The sequence below is a fragment of the Thermothielavioides terrestris genome, chromosome 1 (assembly GCF_000226115.1).
Source record: "Thermothielavioides terrestris NRRL 8126 chromosome 1, complete sequence".
NCBI lineage: Eukaryota > Fungi > Ascomycota > Sordariomycetes > Sordariales > Chaetomiaceae > Thermothielavioides > Thermothielavioides terrestris.
The window spans coordinates 6,158,463-6,178,079 of NC_016457.1; the positions used below are offsets into that span (position 1 = coordinate 6,158,463).

The 19,617-nt window shown below is 59.3% G+C and overlaps 2 protein-coding genes across 2 annotated transcripts; both read right to left on the minus strand.

Moving 5' to 3' along the window:
* Window positions 1-17: 17 nt before the first annotated feature.
* THITE_62324 (non-ribosomal peptide synthetase) lies at window positions 18-15,127 on the minus strand (the record flags this gene model as incomplete). Its single annotated transcript, XM_003650054.1, has 5 exons — window positions 18-261; window positions 315-869; window positions 930-8,748; window positions 8,800-8,873; window positions 8,933-15,127. The coding sequence occupies 5 exons, from the start codon at window positions 15,125-15,127 to the stop codon at window positions 124-126; spliced, it is 14,781 nt and encodes a 4,926-aa protein (XP_003650102.1). The 3' UTR covers window positions 18-123.
* Window positions 15,128-16,303: 1,176 nt separating this feature from the next.
* THITE_2109366 (uncharacterized protein) lies at window positions 16,304-18,326 on the minus strand. Its single transcript, XM_003650055.1, has 3 exons — window positions 17,308-18,326; window positions 16,622-17,216; window positions 16,304-16,559 (listed from the first exon to the last, which is right to left on the minus strand). The coding sequence occupies exons 1-3, from the start codon at window positions 18,207-18,209 to the stop codon at window positions 16,473-16,475; spliced, it is 1,584 nt and encodes a 527-aa protein (XP_003650103.1). The 5' UTR covers window positions 18,210-18,326; the 3' UTR covers window positions 16,304-16,472.
* Window positions 18,327-19,617: the final 1,291 nt, after the last annotated feature.

Here is a 19,617-nt window from a genome sequence, read left to right on the forward strand (position 1 = left end):
CCAGACTGGAAGCGCCGCGGGAGTTAATGAGGCATCGGCATACGTGTGTCCACGATCCCCACGCAGTCAGAGACCGCGGTGACCGAAAGAATCACGAATCAATGGGACCGACGACCCAGTCAGCTAATTTACAACATTCAATCCCTTGACAATCTGGTCAATGACCCATGTCGCTCCGTCGCTGCCCAGTCTCTGGCTGGAGCCAAAGACACCGATAGTCATGGCCTCGCCTTCTACAGAAACCTCAACATCAACGGCGTCCTGCCCATGCGGTCAGAAATGCTCATATGACGATGTGCACAAAGGCAACTCACCGGAAACGCGTCCCTCACAGGGTTGCTGGCAATTTCGCGCGCGTGGCGCTCCTCCTCAAACGCATCACCCTCCCGGCCTGGCGTAGCTGGAAGCTCTGCGTCGTCTACCGTCGGCTCCCCCACCCACTCCAGCCGGACATCCCCTTGCGTGCTACTTCGAGGATCAGCCCCTGAGACGCCAAGGAAATTGACGAACGAATCGACCGTAATCCCCGTCCAGTCCTTGACCTCCCACAACCCGACCTCCACATTGACAGGCGACGAAATGGCGTGCAAGTCTTGCTGTATCGCGGCAGCCACATCGTCCAGATTGCCAGCACCGTCCCCGCTGCTCCCCGGCACCACCACCCGTAGCGGCACCAGTCGGAGGAAGGGGTAGTAGTAAGCAGCCGCTCCCGCCCCCGCTGCCTCGTCCAGCTCCAGCCCGGCCCGGTTGGCCAGGTAGACCCCAAACACGACGCGCTGCGGCCGCGGCCTGCCGCTCTCGACCGTCGCGTTGGCCAGGAAGTCTGCGTAAGCGGCGAAGAAAAGCGCTTGGAGGCTGACGCCGTTCGCCTTGCAGCGGGCGGCGAGGTCAGGGATGCCTTGCAGGGCGGCGTGGGCGACATGGCTGACGCGGGACTGGGGCTTGTCTGGTGGCGTAGGTTGAGATCCGAGCATTGGGAAGGAGGACTCGGCTCCGGCGAGATGCTCGGTCCAGAACTGTTTTCTGGAGGCTCGGTGGTGGTCCGCTGCCCAGCGCGCGAACAGGGCGTCATGCCAGTTGACGACGGCGCTGGTCGACGAGGTTTCGGCTGGGTGGGTGGCGCAGAGAGCGGCAAATCGGTGCATGATGGCTGGCAGGCTGACCGCGTCGTACAGGGCGTGGTGGATGCGCAGTCGCAGCTTCCAGGTGCCATCGCCGTCTTTCTCGGCGCGCAGGGTGTTGTATGGTTGAGACCAGTTGTCTGTGGTCCTGCTGTGCCAGGTTGCGCCGTCCGGGGACGAGTGGCCTGGGCTGAGTGTGGACGGCCGGAGGACAACTTGCAGGATCGGAGTCGACCGGGAGTTCGTTGAGAGGAAGATGGTTCTTAGGATCGGTGTCTCGGCCACCAGGGCCTTCCACGCCCTGTCGATCGCGTGGATGTCACACTGACAGGAGAGTTTGAGGCAGAAGCTGGGGCAGAACACCTTGCCCTGGGTGTTCTGCCACACCGAGAGCATGTGCACCTGCATGGGTGACGCAGGCAGCACTTTCTCAACTGCAGACCGATCAATTCCGTGTTGCCGCAGCGTGGCCGGGAGGTCGAGACCCTCGGGAACTTCAGATCCTCGGGTGCCCTCAGTTCCGTCGATTGCTGTCTCCGTCGGCGAAGGTCTTAGCTGAGCGTCCGTGACGAGCCGAGCTATGTCAGTGATAGAGCCGGCCTTGAGCATGTCGCGGACCCGAACGGCTATCCCCTTCTTCCGCAGAAGTGATCCCACCTTGATGGCGCTGATGGAGTCGAGGCCGAGGTGGTAGATGTTATTGCTCCTCCGGATCGTCGCCGCAGGTACGCCGGAGACCTCACCCAACACATCTCGGATAACTTCCTCCAAGGGGGACCAAGCTTCTTGCCCCCCGTCCCCTGGTTCATGTGTGTGCGACGTAGTCAAAATGTCGTCTGCGCTCCGAAGCAACACCGGCGGCTGCCCGCAAATCGAGACCCATTTCCCCCAGAACTCGACAACTTCGGCAGCTGGAAACCGCACAAAATACGCGAGGAGCTGGTCGAGTTGCTTCAGAATACGGGTCGCGGCATCTTGGCTGATCCCGAGGGCGATCCTCCAGACCAGCCCGTTCTCCGTCATCTCCATCTCCACGCACATGGGGTATTCCACGGCCGACGACCCGCCAACCGACTTCATCCAATTCTCACGGCCATGCTGGAAGGACGACGAAAAAGTTCGCTGCTGGACGAAGAGGGTGTTGAACAGCGGTCCGTTGGCCCGCGCAAGCTTCAAAGCTTCCCGCAGCGGAAAGTTCTGGTATTGAAGCAAGCCGGTCGCGTTGTCCTGCATGTACCGCAACCAGGACGAGATGGTGCCGTGCAAAACGCTCCTCACCGGGACCGTGTTCATGGTGGGGAACACGAGTTTCTCCATTTCCTCCGTGTCCCGGCACGAGAGGACCACCCCGAAAGTGACGTCCAAGGAGCCATGCCTCGCGGCCAGCGCAGCAGCCCAGCATGCTTGCCCCAAGGTCTGCAAGGTCACAGCGTTTGTCTTGCAGAAGGACACAATCTCCGGTGTGGGGAATGAAGAGGTTAGTTCAGCTCGATAGGTCGCGCGCTTTTCCCTCGAATCGACTTCGTGCTCAGGGAACACCGTTGGCGCCGCGCCCTGCAGGTACCCGGACCAGAACGCGGAAGCATCGGGGGCCTCGGGGAAGAGCTTGTCCTCGACCTGCCTGAGATAGCTCTCCATGCTTGGAGGCTGGAAACGGCCTTCGTATGCTTCCTGAACAGCCTGGTGGATTAGCCCGAGGGACCATCCGTCATACAGAGCGTGGGCGATGGACAAGACCAAGAACCGATCGCTCCCCACGCTCACGAAGGCTAGCTGCAGCAGATCGGAACTCCCTGCTCCCTTTTGAGCTCTGAGGGTGGCCCCCTCGCAGACCTTTTCCAGTTCCGCACGACTATCCAGGAGAACATCGCTCATGTGCACTGCTGGTTCGTCCTCGATGACTTGGCAGTAGCAAGCCTTGAGGGATGGGTCTTCGACCGACAGGAACCGGGTTCTCAAGATCGGTGAGCCAGCAATCACGGCCTTCCATGCGTCTTTCAACTTGTGCAGGTCAACAGTCGGTGCGAGCTCCAGGATGTCGTGGTTGAAGTAGCGTTGGAAATCCGATTCGATCATCTCGGTGATCATCGACTCTTGGAGAGGAGTCGCCGGGAGCACGATGGCAGTTTCAGCAAGCTCGACCCGTCCGACCACATGTTGGCGCAGGGCAGAAGTGGCCTCGGAGATGGCGCTGGCCCTTGGACGTCCCCTTTTGTCAAGGCTTCCGATGTTGCTGCCGCGGGCGTCGAGATGTTGCACTATGTCTTGTATGGTCTGGCCTTGCATCAGCTCGCTGGGTTTGATCTCAATCCCACGTTTCCTGAGCCGCGCAGCAAGCTTGATGATGTCAATGCTGTCGAGGCCGAGGCCGAACAGCGGGGTCGTCTCGGTGACGGATTCTGGGTTGACGGCAGCAAGGGCAGCCATTTCGCTCCGAATGGCGAGAGCCTCCTCCGTCCATGTGAAGCCTGGCTCAGGGTGGCCGTTGACGGACAGGTGCCGGGTTTCCGGGAATCCGGTAGTATCACGGCTCTCTGCAATCGCGTGCCTGTCCATCTCCCCAGGTGATATCCTCTTCGGGGAGCACGCAATAGCATTGCCTGGATTCTCGGCCATGCTACCTAGTGCATGTTCCACCTGGTCCATCATGCTTGACAGCTCATTGGGTCCATACCTCTCCTGCCGTGCCACAAGTAGCAGGTGCAAGGAGTTGTCAGAATCCAGGGTAGCTTCCAACGCCAGCGGATAGTCAGGGTTGGGCTCCGACTCGACGACCTGCCACAAGCCTCTGTGTTGGGTCACAGATTGTTCCTCGCGCTGGAAGGAGAAGAGAGTGTCGAACAGGGGCTTGCCGCCTGAGCACCACCTCTGCACATCCCGTAGCGGGACATGCTGAAAGGCAAGGACGGCGGTGCTGTACTGGTGGCATTGACGTATCAGATCAGCCCATGTTGACCCTGCCTTCCCAGAAATACGAGCATGGAATGGTAGCGTGTTGAAGAGGGGACCCACGACCCTCTCGGCACCATCCAGCTCGATGTTGCGCCCCGAGACGATAATGCCGATTGTCGGGTCGGCGGCATGCTGCCGCGCCAGAACGCTAACCCAGGCAGCCTGCACCAACGCTTGATGGGTGACGGCAAGGGAGGCCCTCAGCTTGTCGAGACTCTCGAACCGGAGCGTTCGCCTGCTGACGGCTGCGGACGTGTTGGTGGAATGGGTTGGGACAGGTTGGAAGGGGGTAGTGCCAGCAAGATGGTCTGCCCAGAATGACGCGGCACTGCGGAAGTCCTGCAACGGCCCGTGACACAAGGCTTCCAGAAAGGACGGCGCCGGGGGAGAGACGATGTTCTCCCGGGAACCACTGTCCATTGCGGTGTACTCGGCGGCAATCCGGTCCAAGAGCAATGCAAAACTGTTCGCGTCGTAGAGACCATGGAAAATGTGAACAACGAGGGTCCTTTCTTCCTTTCCGTTCATGAGCACAACCTCCCATGGTTGACCGACAACAACCCCCCAGTTCCGAGCAATCCAAGTCGTCTTCGTAGTTTGAACCACTTCCTCAGCACCCGTCTCGGTATCGAGCGACGTCTCCGACCAAGGGACGGCGAGCTTCCTCAGCGCAACTTGAACGAAGCCGTCGGTCGTGCTAACGAACTTGGTTCGGAGGATAGGCAGCCCGTCAACGGCTCGCTGGAATGCCGCGCGCAGTCTCTCAGGTGATACGCCTGGGTCGAGGATAAAGCGAAAGGTGTTGAAGTAGGCGTTCTCGTTTGCCGACCTCGAGATCATCCCCTGCTGCAGCGGCGAGCACGGCGCGATATACTCCACCTCGGCCGGTGTGATACCCAGTTCCCTGCAGACGTGCGACCGATGTTTGTGAGCACAGGCTTGCACGTACTGCCGTGCTGCCGCCACCAAGTCCGGCCTGGAGGCCACGCGCTGCTCCTTCAGGGCGCGTGCCAAGTCTCGAATGAGGGGATGGCGCAGGATCAACGATGGGCTGGCTTGCGCGAATCCCTCCTTTTTGAGGGCGCGGGAGAAGCGCAGGACTGAAACCGAGTCGATGCCTAACTCGAAGATGTTCGACTCCGCGGTGATCGAGCGGGCGTCAATGGCTTGCATCTTCGCGGCCACTTCGGAGACCTTCATTTCGATGGCGTCAAGGATCCCGTCGGACCTCCCGACAGCAGGTGACAAGGAGACCAGCTTGTCTTGCCCTAGGGACAGGAAGAACCGGCGCAGTTCCTTGAGCTCAGCCTTGTTGTTCGCCGACAGTGGGATGAACGGCAGCTGCAGCACGTAGGTCGGGACCATGTACCCCGGCAGCCTGGAGCGGCAGGCATCTCTCGCACATTTGCAGAGCTCTTCCGCTTCCGGGCCCTCAACAAGTTGCAGCCGGTCGCCCTTCTCCGGACGTGTCCGCTTGCCATCGGCCACGATGAACGAAACCAGGAAATCCTTCTGCTGCGCTTCGTTGCGCACCACGAGAGTGGCGACATCCTTGACCGAGGCAACTCCTTTTCGGATGGCGTGGTTGATCTCGCCGATCTCGAGGCGCTGACCGCGGAGCTTGACCTGATCGTCGGCTCTCCCAAGAAAATCAAAACAGCCGTCGTGGAGAACGCGCACCAGGTCTCCGGTGCGGTAGACGCGCTCCCCGAAGCGCGCCAGGGTCGGGAACTTCTCGGACGTGAGACCGTCGCGCTTGAGATAGCCCTTGCCGACCAGCCGTCCGGAGACGCATAGCTCGCCCACGCCTCCTCGCAGGACCGGCTCCTCCGTTCCGGGCTTCAACACGTACGACCCAACGTTGATGAACTGCCTGCCGATGTTGGACGCCCGGCCGGTCGTGGGCACCCGGGGATAGACAGTGACGCCGATGGTCGCCTCGGTGGGGCCGTAGAAATTGTAGATGACCCTCTTGGAGCCCCAGGCGTCCAGGATCTCCTGCTTGAGCGACTCGCCGCCGGTGATGAAGACGCCCCTGCAGAGACTGGGAACGTCATCCGGATGCAGCAATCTGGCGAGGCTGGGCGTCAGGTCGATGTGGGTAATGTCCAGGCGGGAGATGGTGCCTGCGAGGTCTTCGAGGATCAAATCGCGAGGGGCGGCCACCAGAGTGATGCCCACGGACCAGCTCCAATACTGCTCCAGGACGGACACGTCGAAGTGTAGTGACGCGAACTGCAACCACTTCGAGTCCGCACTCCAATGGCCCGCAAAGATGTGTTGGAAGGCAAGCATGCACTGGACTGCGTTGTCGTGTGTGATCTGGCACCCCTTGGGTGTTCCCGTGGTTCCCGAGGTGTAGAGGCAGTAGCAGACATCGACAGGTTCCAGTGGCCGAGTGAGCGTCGGAGCATCCGCGTCGCAAGCCTCCAAGAGTGTTGCGTCAACGCCGACAACAGGTACCGAGACCCTAAAGGGGAGGCTGTCCTCCTTCGCCTTGGTGGTGACCAGAACTGAGGCGTTGGAATCTTGGAGGATGAACTCGTTCCTCGACTTGGGGGCTCCTGGGTCCAAAGCGACAAAGGCACAGCCGGCCTTGAGGATGCCCAGGATGCAGAAATAGGCCTCAGGGCACTTGTCAAAGTAGACGGCAACGACAGCCCCAGTTTCAACGAGGGGTTGCAAAATGCGAGCCACCCTGTTCCCACTTTCGTTGAGCTCCTTGTACGTCCACATTCGCCCGACGGGGGCTTCGCCTTCGAAGCTGCTCACGAAATGGAGCGCAATAGCATGAGGTGTCTTGTGCGCCTGGACTTCCACGAACTGATGAAGGAACTTCGTTTTGGTCGGTATCTCCGGCGTTTCAGGCGGGAGGACCGAGAAGAGGTCAGGGCGGGATGTGAAAAGGTCTGATTCACGGCCGCGGGGCTCAAGCGCGAGATGTTGGACTGCGGCGTCGAATTGCTGAAGCAGGAGAAGCCCCTGCTCCTTGTCCAGCACATCGCTAAAGAAGGTGATTCGGTACCCGAGCTGACCATCCTTCCCGGGCTCGACTTCAACCGACACAGGGTACTCGGCGCTGGCGCTTTCGTGCGTCACCCTCCATGGCCTGTTCACCGGCGTGCCGTGATCGAGCTTTTGGTACACCAGCAGAGTGTCAAAGAGCTTTGCATCCGGACACTTGAGCCACCGTTGTATGCGCGTGAGAGATTGGTGTTGTTGTGAGAAGAGCCCGGCATTGTACTCCAGCATCTGCGTCAGCAGGATGCGGTTAGAGTCGTTGTTAGCTGATATCACAGGCAAGGTGGTGATGCAGGGGAAGACGGCGTTCCGAGTGGTTTCTGTGTTTCGACCGGACAAAACGACTCCAAAGACAACAGCGTCTTCGCCGAGATAAGCCGACAGGACCCGTGTCCAAGCTGCTTGCAGGATCACTTGAACAGTGTATCCAGAGTTCGATGCAGCCCGTTCGAGGTCGGCCAAGGAAATGCTACTCGTACTCGACTCGGCCAGGATACCGCGTGACGGCTGCCGCAGGGAGGTCATAACGGGGAAGCCGTTGATGACGACGCCCTCTGCGTGCTTCTTCCAGAATTCTGCGGAGCTTTCGGCTGCTGTGGAGACCTGGCCTAGAATGTCCCCAACCACTTCCTCAGTCGCAGGCGCTGGAGAGAGTGTCAAGCCGGCCGCTGCCTTTGATAAGTCGTTCAGAACCACCTGCAGGGAGTGGGCATCGTAGATGACGTGATGGATAGCCAGGTGCATCGTTAGTTGCCTTTCTCCATGAGCGATGACGACGGACCACGGCGGCGAATCAGGCTTCTCAGCCGCTGTCCGGCAAGCCTGTGCACGCCAAGCTTCGAGATCGAACGTGCCGCCCATCTCTTCAGGAATGATGGCCAGCCCTGGACTGATCTTGGCCGGTTGGTACTGCACGAGAGCAAACTCGCAATCGTCGTGTTCTACCGGCACGATTGTTGTTCGCAGGATTGGATGCGCGACCACCACAGCCTTCCACGCGTCCTCCAGGGCTGCTGCGCTTATGCCATCTGCCAGCTCAAAATCGATGTGATTGAAGTAGTCGCGGCCGCCCGACCTGATGAACTGCGCCATCATGGATGACTGCAGCGGAGTGCAGGGAATCACAGCCTCGACAGCTTCCAGGTTTATCCCCTGGGCCAAGACCTGTGAGAGGACCTGAGCCTGGAATTTGGCGACGTCGTACGCTACTTTGGCACGCAAGCGATGAGAACCGGTGTCAATGAGTCGGGCAAGTTTTTCACAGGTGGGGTGCTCGATGACATCGCTCGCAGCAACTCGAAGACCGACCTCTCGGAGCATGGAGGCAATCCGTACCGCACTGATGCTGTCCAAGCCGAGTTGGTACATCGTTGTGTGCCGCCGGATCTGCTCCGGCTGGTATGATGAGAGTGTAGCAAAAGCTGTCCGAATAGATTGCTCCGTGGGAGTCCAGGCCTCGCTGTCGCTGTCAGGGGCCTCAGGTGCAGCAGTGTTGCCATCCAGGCGGGGTAGATGCACCAAGTTCAACCTCTCAGCAAGCCCTTGAGGAAGGTCTTCACGGCCTGCGTGGGAGCCCGGAAACCGAAGGCAGTTTTGGATGGCATCACGAAATAAGTCTAACACGAGATCGACAATCCCGGTGGGAAGTGGTTGACTGCATCAGGAGTCAGCGACGGTCTGCTGGACTACGAGCCAAAAGACGAACCTTGGTAAGGTGTGAATTTTGATGCTAAGTTGGTCTATGTGGGTATCAGGTACAACTTCACAGACGAGCGGAAGCTAGCACAGCACTGTCAGCGGCCTGTCCAGCGGTTGCCAATGATTCGAGGCATACTTACATCCATCTCTCCGTCGTCCTTCTCGAGGGACCAAAGAGATTGATCGAGAGCCCGAGGTGGCTGTTGCAAGAGCAACAGAGTATCGAAGTAACGCCGGCCGCCACGCTGCTGGATGCGTCGGAGGGGAGTGAACTGGTATGCCATGAGCTCGATGTTCAGACTTTGAAACGCCTTCATCAAGTCGAGGTTCCGCCGGCAGCCCGAGAGGTCCATGCGGATTGGAATCGTGTTGAAGCATGGTGCCACAAGCTGGTCGATGCCCTCCACTGGCACGGACCGGCCATTGACAACGCTCCCAAAGCAGACATCGTCCGTTTGGAAGAGACGCCCAAGAGCGGTTGCCCACGCCGATTGGCAAAGCCCGAGCAATGAAACACCGAGCTCCTTCAGTCGAGTTCTGATTTGCGACAGCGGAATTCCCAACTCCGAGCTCGACGCCCGAGACGCCGCCTCGGCAAGATCAGAATGCAAGTTGGTCACCAGTTTCGGCTCGTACCCTGCCAGATGTTGGGACCAGAACTGGTCGGTAGACGCCGGCAAGTCCATAGACTGGAGAAGAAAATGCTCGTAAGACGGAGGCGGCGGCAGCGAGAAACCATTCACATGCTGTTCGACTTCAAACAAGAGCCGCTCGATCGCCACGCCGTCATAGAGGGCATGGTGGCACACGAAGGACAGGTAAACAGCTTCGCTTTCTGCAATGACGGCGAACGAGACGGCGGGCTCGAGCGAATCGAGTGCCTCGGGCACACCTTGAGCGTGCCGGGAGATGCACTCCTCGATGCCGGAGGAGGAGGAGGCATCAATATCGTGCCAGGCAGGCTGCCATTGTGCGAGCACAACCTGCAGGATCGGCCATGCCGCGTCGTCCGAGGTCACGAAGCACGTGCGCAGTATGTCGTGGCGGGCGCACATGGCGTTCCACGCTTGCTTTAGCCTCGCCAAGTCTCCGTTGACGCGGAAGAGCATGCGATTGAGGTACCGGCCCTTGCCGGAAGAAGTCGCCAGCATTGCTTCCTGCAAGGGCGTGCAGGGCAAGATCGAGGTGAAGGTTTTCCCGAGCATCTCCAGCCGTTGACGGAGTTTCTCAACAAGGGTCTTTGGCAACAAATCTGTGACCGCTTGGAACTTGCCAGGTTCTGAGATGCCCACATTGGGAATCATCCGTGCGAGTTTGGCGATGCTTGGGTTCTGGAGGATGAGTGAGATGGGGAACCGCCTGCCAAGCCCCATCTGAAGCTGTCTGGCTAACTCGATAGCCGAGATTGAATCCAGCCCCAGGGCGGTTAAGGGCGTCCATCTCCGGACATCCTTCTGGCCGACATGCAGAGCCCGTGATACCGCTTCGGCAATCTGCGTTTCGACGGGGGACCATTCTCCGTCATCTGTGATTAACTCGGCGCCGTGGCTGAGGATTGCTAGGGAATCATTCCCCAGTTGCTTGAAAACCTGCGTCAGGCGGGCCCTGTCCAACTTGCCCGAGGCTGTCATCGGAAGAGAGGAGATAGGCACGATGGTCGAAGGGACCATGTAAGCCGGGAGCTGAGAATCGAGGGAGCGATACAACGCCCGGACATCTTCGATGAGCTCTTCGTTGAGATCGAGTACCTTAAACTCGGTCGACTGCCGTTGCTTTGGCACTAGAAATGAGATGATCTGGCCTTGTGAAAGCTCATCCCTGTGAAGAAACAAGCTGGCGCAATCAATTGCATGCTCGGACTGTCTGATGGCCTCGGTGATTTCGCTGAGCTCGACGCGTTGCCCTCGGATTTTGACCTGCTCATCCACCCGGCCAGCGAAAATCAGTGAACCGTCGGGGAGCATGCGTCCGAGGTCTCCGGACCGGTAGACTCGGCCGAGGGTCGGATGGTGGATAAACTTCGCTGCGGTCAGCTCCTCCATGTTGAGATACCCCTGAGCCACCTGGTCCCCACCAAAGCACAACTCTCCCAGGCAACCGAAAGGAACGGGCTGCATGCCATCCCTTTCCAGGATGAAAGCCGAGGTATTGTCGAATGTCCAGCCAAGATGCTGAATGGTCTGATCGGCGTCCATTCTCTTGACGCTGCAGATATTGGTCGTCTCCGACGGCCCATAGCCCTGATAGAGCTTGCCGGCCCACTTCCGAGCAACAGCTTCGGTCATAGCCTCGCCGGCAGTGACGAGGAACTCGACGTGGGGAACTTTCGCCGGGTCAACCAGGGAGGCCACCGTCGGCGTCATGCTGAGGTGAGTGACTCCGAGTTTGCGAATTGCCCTCTCCAGGTCCTCGAAGAGCGTATCGTTTGTGGCGGAGCAGAGGCACATGCCCTGGCTCCAGGCGAAGAAAATCTCGAACACGGAGACGTCGAAGGCTTGTGAGCAGGACTGCAGCAACCTGGAGTCGTGCTTGACCGGGTAGATCCGTGAGAGGACATCGAGGTTGCTCATCATGTTGCGCTGCGTGACGCAGACGCCCTTGGGCACGCCGGTACTGCCAGAGGTGTAGATAATGTAGGCCAGTCGGTCGGGGTTGGGTTTCGGCTTGATGCTTAAAGCTGGGAGCGCGTGGATATTGAGCTGCTGAACGTCGATGAAAATGCATCCCACCCGCTCCTCCAACGTTTCTTTCGCCGCGGTGTCAACGAGGCAGAACCGGACTTCTGCATGCCGGAGCATCGTTTCGATCCGAGCAACCGGAGTGCTTGGTAAAAGCGGGAGGTACGCGGCCCCAGCCTTCAAGGTTGCCAAGATGCTGGTATACAGCCGAACTGATTTCTCCATGATGATAGCAACGACCTCCCCCTCCCGGACACCCAGTTGACCGAGATGCCAGCCGATCCGGTCGGCAGTGCTGTTGAGCTCGGCAAATGTAATGGTGGTTGTCGTGGTAGTGTCGTCCGAGATCCGGTCCGCGAAGCACACCGCATCCTTGTCAGGGGACGCGGCGGCCACCTGCTCGACTGCCCGTGCGAGGTCCGAAACGCCGGAGAACGTCGTGGGATGGGGGTTGAAGATGGAAAGGAACTGTTGAGGGAAGGCTCCGAGCATTGAACCAAGTTCGGAATTCAAATTGTCTAAGATGTAGCGTACCAGAGGCTCGATTGAATCTGCCATGATTTGTACAACGCTCTCTGGGAAGACGTTCGCGTGGAAAGTGAATCGACACCGAAGGTCCTCCTCACGTGGCTCGACTTCGACCAGGAGTTTTGTCTCCAGGTAATCTCGCTGGGCAACAAGTCTGACGGTATTGTCGCTCTGATCCCTGCTGTACAGAGACTCTTGGTAAATGAAGAGAACATCGTAGACTGCCTGCGCTGGACGAATCCCCGCTGAGCGTTTGATCTCGGACAGGGGCAGAACACTGGCTGCAAGAGCTGCTCTGTTCCCTGCGTGGACGCTGAGAAGGAGGTCCTTGATGGTCCGCATCTGAGAAAGATCAGTCCGGAGAGGCACGGCAGCAATGCATGGCCCAAGAATGCCCTCAATGTGCGAGATCGGTAACGACCTTCCGGACTGGATGGAGCCGACAACCACGTCCTGGCTGCCGAGCATGGAAGCCCAAAGCCAAACGAGTGCGGCCTGAAAAACCGTCTGGGGTCCACAGTCGATTTGTTGTAGAGCAGCCTTGACGGCTCGGGGATTGATCTTCAGAGGCGCCGTGGTTGACAGGACGACGGAGGAATGTGTGACCTCCGGGTTGAGAACAGGCAATGCTGCCGGCTGGTAGCCAAGGAGGGTTCCGGCCCAGAACTCTCGTGCAGCATCACAACTGTCCCTGAACGCCATGGAGGAATAAAAAGCGGCGACCTCGCGAAATTGGGCGCGATGTGGCGGCTCCTCGCCGCGGACGAGCTGGCCCAGGTCCAGGAGCATCAGGTCCAGAGACCAGCCGTCGTACACAGCATGATGGAGCTGAACGACAACAGTCGTTCCGCTTGCTTCTGCAATTGGGTCTACCAGGACTCGAAAGGGGCGAAGGAAATCTGAGTCGTCCTGCATTTTGAACTCGTTCACCCTGCAGCGGGTGGTGGAGAAGTTTGACTGGGCAAATGCCTCGAAGATAACCTGCAGGAACTGTCCCTTGTGGTGCACGAAGCCGGTGCGCAAAATCTCGTTGGCTTTTGCGAGCTGCGAAAAACAGCGCCGGATACTTTCAGTTGTGTGAGAGCCAGCGAAGTGCAGCTCGACCCAGTTGCAGTACGCCTGCGGCTCGGCCATGGTCTCGGCGAGCATAGACGCTTGTAGGGGAGTGCAGGGAATGACACACTCGATACGTTGAGCGTATGCTGAAAGAGCTGGGTGACTCGCCACGATATCTGAGACGTCGAAGTCCAGAGAATCCGTTAGCTGGTGTATCGGCTCCAAGACCCGAGCCTCACTGGCTGAGCGTAGCCGAGAACGCAAGCCGGAGATCGTTCGAGCTTCCAAGAGCTCTACAACGCTAACGGGGAATCCCGCGTCCCTGAGAGCCGACGCGAGTTTGATAGCGCTGAGTGAGTCCAGACCGCAGCTGGAAAGCTCCTGGTGCGGGTTGACTGTCACTCCCAGGCATTCGCTGGAGAGGTCGCAAAGTCGTTGTTCGAGGTCGTCCTTGTAGCTAACGGTCTGTGGCAATCCAGGTCCGCGGGCTCGATACTCAGCGACCAGGCGTTTTCGATCGATCTTTCCGGATGCCAGACGCGGAAACTCCTCGACTACCACGATATCACCAGGAAGCATGAACCCCGGAAGCCAACGTCTGCATGAGTCCATGATGGACGCAGAGATATCCCCTTCCCCGGCCTCGTCCACGGCACAGAAGAGCACGAGCGTTGCCTCCGTCACGGCAGCCACGGCACTGTGACAACCCTCGGTCCTCAGGGCAGCGTGCTCGACCTCGCCCAGCTCCATCCGTTGGCCCCGGAGCTTGACTTGACCGTCAGCAATGCGGCCCAGACACTCCAGGGTTCCGTCCGGGAGCATCCTGGCTTTGTCGCCCGTCCGGTACAGGCGGCCATACGGGCTGTCGATGAAGGCTGCACCGGTCTGTTCGGGCCGGTTCAGATAGCCGTCGGCCAATTGATAACCTCCGACAGCCAGCTCGCCAATCTCTCCGCGAGGCAAAACCTTGAGTTCGTGACCGGCATTGCCATCCTCCGGAATCGCCAGGATAAACGCCGAGACGGTATCAAGTGGAATGCCGATGTTGCCAACAGGCGAGTCGCGGGCGAAGGCAGGCTGCAGGGTGCAGTGGATGGCTGCCTCGGTCGGGCCGTACATTCCCCAGAGCATGCTTGGTCTCTCGTCGTCGCCGCCGCCGCCAAATTCTTCAATGACCGGTTGCGTCAGCATCTCCCCGATGGTGAGCAGCAACCGCAGACCGGGGGCATTCTCGCGCTTGCGGAGCAGACTTCCAGCCACGCTCGGCGTCAGCTCGCACGCGTCCACCTCCATCTGGCGGATCACCGCCGGCAGGTCGTTGAGCAATGCGGAGCGGGCGCAGCTCACGAGCGTGCTGCCCCTGAACAAGGTGAAGAAGATCTCGAATACCGAGACGTCGAAGGTCGGGGCGGCGAACTGCAGGAACCGCGAGAACGGGGGGATGTGGCGGTCGTGGGCGAGCAGGCTTTGGGTGGCGGCGTCGTGCGATATCCCCACGCCTTTCGGCGTCCCGGTCGAACCGGACGTGTACATGACGTATGCCAGATCGGTCGGTTTGGGTTCTCTGTGCTTCGTCGCCATTGCCGGCGGCTCCTCCAGCGGTTCGCTGTCGATGATCAACAAACTTCGGCCATCCGCGGGGAGCCTCGCCGCGAACTCAGAGGTGGTAATGACGACTTTCGCGGACACATCATCCAGGATGAACTTGGCCCGTTCGAGGGGCACATCCAAGTTCATGGGGCAAAAGGCCCCGCCGGCTTTCAGGATGGCCAGCAGCGTGATGTAAAGCCCTGGGCCTTGCGGCACAAGCACCGGCACGACAAACAGTCCCGAGTCTTCCTGCAGCCCAGCAAGAGCCGAGATCCTGAGTGCCAGAGCCTCGGACGCACGATGAAGCTCGGCGTATGAGAGCTGGACTCGCTCGCCGCCTGGCGCCAGGAAGTCGATGGCAGGGTGTTTCGCTTGCGGGTTGTGTTGAACGAGCATGTGAAGCAGGCCGGGCCCCTGGAGTCGTGTCGCCGGATAGTTGACGATGGACAAAGCGCCATCCGTTCCAGGGGCTGCACTCTGCATGATGCTGCCCATTTTTAAGACTTGGAAAAGAAGGGAACGTGTCAGTTGGTGTGACCTCTGTTGGGTTGTGTGGATTCTAGGAACTCGCCCAACTCACTGTTAGAGACCTAGCGTCACTCCCTCTCTCTGTCTTCGCATCCCCTAACAACCATCAACTTGAATTTGATCTCCTTGCCAGCTGATGGGCGTTTCTGCATGCTCCTGGTGCCCAGCCCGCGAGGATGGAAGGGCAGCTTAACACTCAAAAACACCGCCCTTATTTGGTGAAAGGGGATGGCAAAGCAAGTTAGGGGAAAGTGATTTGTTTCTCGTTGCTGGTATTTGGTCAGCTAAGTGGGTTTGGAGGCGAGCAGAGTATTGTCTGATACTCAGAGGTGAAGGCTGTACATACACCTTGGAAGTCATTTGTAGGTTTGGTATCAGGGGGAGTGCGTGACCTCAGGTACCCCGAGACGGGCAGCTGAGCATGCTTTTGCTTTTGCTCCAGTTAGTGTCTGTAAGCTCGCCCAAGTCCCGCTCTGTGCAGACTGGAAGCTGCCCCCACTTTTAGGCATGAGAATTGGATGTCCGGATATGAGCTTGACTGTGGCTGGCTCTGCGTGGGAAGCGCAAAATTTAAGGTGGGCAGCAGTCGTGGGGAGTCGGAAACAGAATGCGTAGAATGGAGGTGCCTGCCAACAATACGTCGTGAGCCAGGGGCCCATGGCCTAGTTTCGAATCTACATGCGGACCGTAGAGGTACCCGGTGCCCACTGCCTGGTCATAACATTAGCTTAAGCTCGAATATCCTCACTGGGACATACCGGAAGAGATCGGGCAAGCGACGTCGAATCCCGGAGCTCTCACCCCTCAGTCAAGACTTGAGCGAAGCTTGGCGGTCAACCGCCCCTCTCCAAATCCAACCCATCGTTAGTCATAGCGTGACGTTGTTGCTCTGAGAGGGCATATGCACCCCCATCCTCGCCCATCCTACGGCTCGGTCATCGAGGGGAAATCTCGGCCGAAGGGGCCAAAGAAGGGTGGGCCACACCACATCCGATCTTCGGCCTAAGCCGCTTCAAGCGGGTTGCAGCGGGAGGCTTGTGGAGTTTGGACGAAACCTCCGCCACCCCCACACTGAAGCTGGTGTGGGCTTACGGGATTCACAAAGCACATGTCTACAACCCCACTCACTCACAGGTTTGTGTGGCCTCCATGATGCAGTAAATTTACACTAGGTAGTTATTGCTGCTGTTTTACGAAGTGCGCAGCTGCGGCGCGAAGACCAAACATGGCTTTTTAGAGATGCATCCGGACGCTGTTTGCGAGAAGAGAGCAAAGCCTCATGCTACATGCGGTTCCACAATCACTTTCCCTGCGCCGGCGCTCCAAAGATCGACTGAACCATCTCCCCAGAACGCGTCGACAAGATCGAGAGAAGGGTGTCACTCAACTGCAGAACAGTTCAGCGCGTGTAACTGTGGTTTCCCGGCGCAGAGAGGGGTGTCCACTTACACCATGAGTTGCCTCGCAGCAGCCCTGCAGCCAGATGCCAGATCCAGGCGCCACGGCGCCGGCCGAAAACTTCACTCCGTAATCGCGGCCGACTTCCATCAGGCGGGTGCGGAAACCGTCGCCCTCCGCAGTTTCCACAAGCCATCTGTCATTCCTCTGGGCCGCAACCTCACTGGCGCCGCTATCCACGGCAGGAAGAAGACGCCACGTGTCTTTCAGCATGTCAAGGTGGGCAGTTCTCTTGTACCCGGTCGCACAGATGACGAGATCGACGTCCAGAGCCTCCTGCTCCAACAGCGGCCCGTCCGGCACGCCGGGGACGGGGAGGGGCGCAACCTTCAGGCGGATGACCCCGTCGGGCATCTCTTGAACACCAACGACGTCCCGCCCGGCCAGGATGCGGTGCGGCCACTTCGTCTCATCCGGGCCGAGAACCCGTTTCTGGTGATACATGGCCTCATACAGGTGCTCGATCAGCTCTAGCCGGACAACGCCGTAATTGGTGGCGCGGGCGTCCGCGAGCAGGTTCGCGCGGTAGGCCGAGGGCTTGGGGTAGATGGTGTCGACGAACTCGGGGTTGAAGATGGAGTTGACGCTGCAATACATACACGTTAGCTTTCTTATTTTTGTTCTTCTACCCCTGTTTACGAGCAGAAAGCCGTGCTGCACAGCACAGCAGCACTGACAATGGCGAATCGTCGCTCGGCCTGAGAAACTCGGACCGCATGACTAGGTACGTCTTGCTGTTCGGGAACAGGGCCTGGACATTGTTGAAGATCTCGGCGGCGCTCTGGCCAGCGCCAATGATGGCCACACGGCACGGTGCCGAGTTGTCAGCCAGGATCTTGGGCACCATCTGGGCGTATTGGGACGAGTGGATGACCCGGGGGTGCTGTGTGGGAAAGGGCCTTGGAATGGAAGGCTGGCCGCCGATGGCGACCACGACGTGCCGCGCTCGGTAGGTCGTGGTTGCCCCCGTCTTGGCGTTGCGAGAGGTTACAGTGAACATCTGGCAGGGCCTTTCATCCGAGACGGGCGAAACGGAGAGGACTTGGCTGTGATATCGGACGACGTCGTCGAAATGCCGAGCGCACCACCGGAGGTAGTCTTCGTACTCGGCACGTGCCGGCAGGAAGGTGTTCAAGTTGATAAAGTCCACCAGCCTGTCGTTCTTGTGGAGGAAATTGAGGAACGTGAAGTTTGACCGCGGGTTCCGCAGGGAGGCGAGATCCTTGAGGAAGGAAATCTGCATCTTGGCGCCAGGCAGCAGCATGCCGGCGTGCCACGCGAACCGGGCCTGTTTCTCGAGGAACAGAACCCGTGGAGCGTGCACCAGCTCGCCAGCTTCGAGCGCATCATGGAGCGCGACGGCAATGGCCACGCTTGCCGGGCCGAAGCCGACGCAGACCAGGTCGAGCACCGACTCGGGGTCTGCGGGCCGTAGATAGGGGCTCTTCGGGAAGCGTCGGGCGGCGGCGTCATCGTCACCCAGGCCATTCACCAACCGGGGAGCTGTATCGCCGTCAGGCATGCCGTTGCGAGCTGCTGGCTGCGCAGCTCCCGTGTCGTTGGCGCTGCGGGACGACATGGCGAGCGCCGCTTTCGGCCCGGGGATACCAGGCGGTAGTAGGCCCCGGGGGCAAAAGGTGACCAGCTTAACAGCGACGTATCAAACAAGCTGTAGCGTGCCCAGGCGGCGATGGCACTGGGACGAGTACGCTGTCAGTATTTCGGTGGGACAAGTGGACGTCAAAGATGGCAAGTTGACGTAACCGGAAGGGGTCGCGGGAGCGAAGCGCGAAGCCCGCTGGAAGGGAAGGGCAGGGAAGAGGAACATGAAAAATATCCGACCGATCGGACGATGTGGGGGGAGGACGTGAGAGGGCGAAGCGAGCGCAAGCGAGGGCGGCGGCTGGCGCCATTATGATACAAGTCCGAACGTTCGCCCATTGCGTGTGCAGGGGTGGAATCGACGGCGGCTGCTCTGCCTGCTTTGCCTGCGTGGACGCGGTGACCGCATTGCGGGTCCCCTGTCGTTCGCAGCTCATCCGCACCCGCCCGTCCATCAGACGACCCGCAAGAGGAGCCCGCAAAAGGAGCCCGCAAAAGGAGCCCTGAAGAGGGTACCATGCGGCAGGTGTCGAGGATTCGAACGCCCGGCCGGTGGGGATGAGTGAGAGAATTTTTCGGTGTTCCACGTTGCGACCGAAACCTCCGCGTGCCAGAGACGAGCGCGCGCTTCTCATCAGCAGGACACGGCGTGGTGGGGTAACTGGGCGATGATGCGCTGTTTCGCTGTTGCAATTTTCCAAGGATCGGGCGGGTCCGGAGCGGGCGTCCGGAATTATCTTGGGATCAGATAAGATGGAATCGGTGGGTCCGGGAGCCAGCAACCCCTGCCCGCTATGCCCAAGCAACCAATCAGCCTGCCTCTGGGGCACCAGGTTTGCTGGCTTCTCCGATGAGCGGACGTCGATGCTGGCGACTGTCAGGGGCGGTGAATTATCAGATCGTATGACAATGACGGCGGGACGCAGAACCCCTGCCGCGGAGAGACCCCGTAGATCCCGTGCGGTACGGATTATTGTACGGAGTCCTCCGTACAGGTTAGGTAGGCCAACGGCCAGAAGAGGAGCGACGCAAGAAGGCGTTGGGGTGAACAGCGTTACCTGGCCAAGGCCCGGAAGGCCACACACAGCACTCTGATGACCAGTGGCCAGATGTTTTACGTGAAGCCGGATTCTTTTCGCTCGCTGGATGCTTTTTGCTCGCCAGATTCTTTTTGCTCGCCCATGTGCTTGCTTGCGTAGGGCTTGACATACTGCGGTACGAAGACGAGCTTGCCAGACCCATCAGAACTTGATTCTTGACTACCATAGCGCGCCAGGGGGGGTAGTCGACATGGTCTCCACTACCGTTTTCCAGATGAGAGAGGGTTTGTAGGCGCCAAGCCTATGTTCCGTGGACAAAACGGTGGTAGTGTCTATCGCTCGCTT

Coding starts and splice junctions, on each gene's coding strand:
- THITE_2109366 (XM_003650055.1), bottom strand. CDS start 18,209: ATGTCGTCCCGCAGCGCCAACGACACGGGAGCTGCGCAGCCAGCAGCT. Junction 17,217..17,307: donor CCGAGCGACGATTCGCCATT/GTCAGTGCTGCT, acceptor TATGTATTGCAG/CGTCAACTCCATCTTCAACC. Junction 16,560..16,621: donor GCTGCGAGGCAACTCATGGT/GTAAGTGGACAC, acceptor ACTGTTCTGCAG/TTGAGTGACACCCTTCTCTC.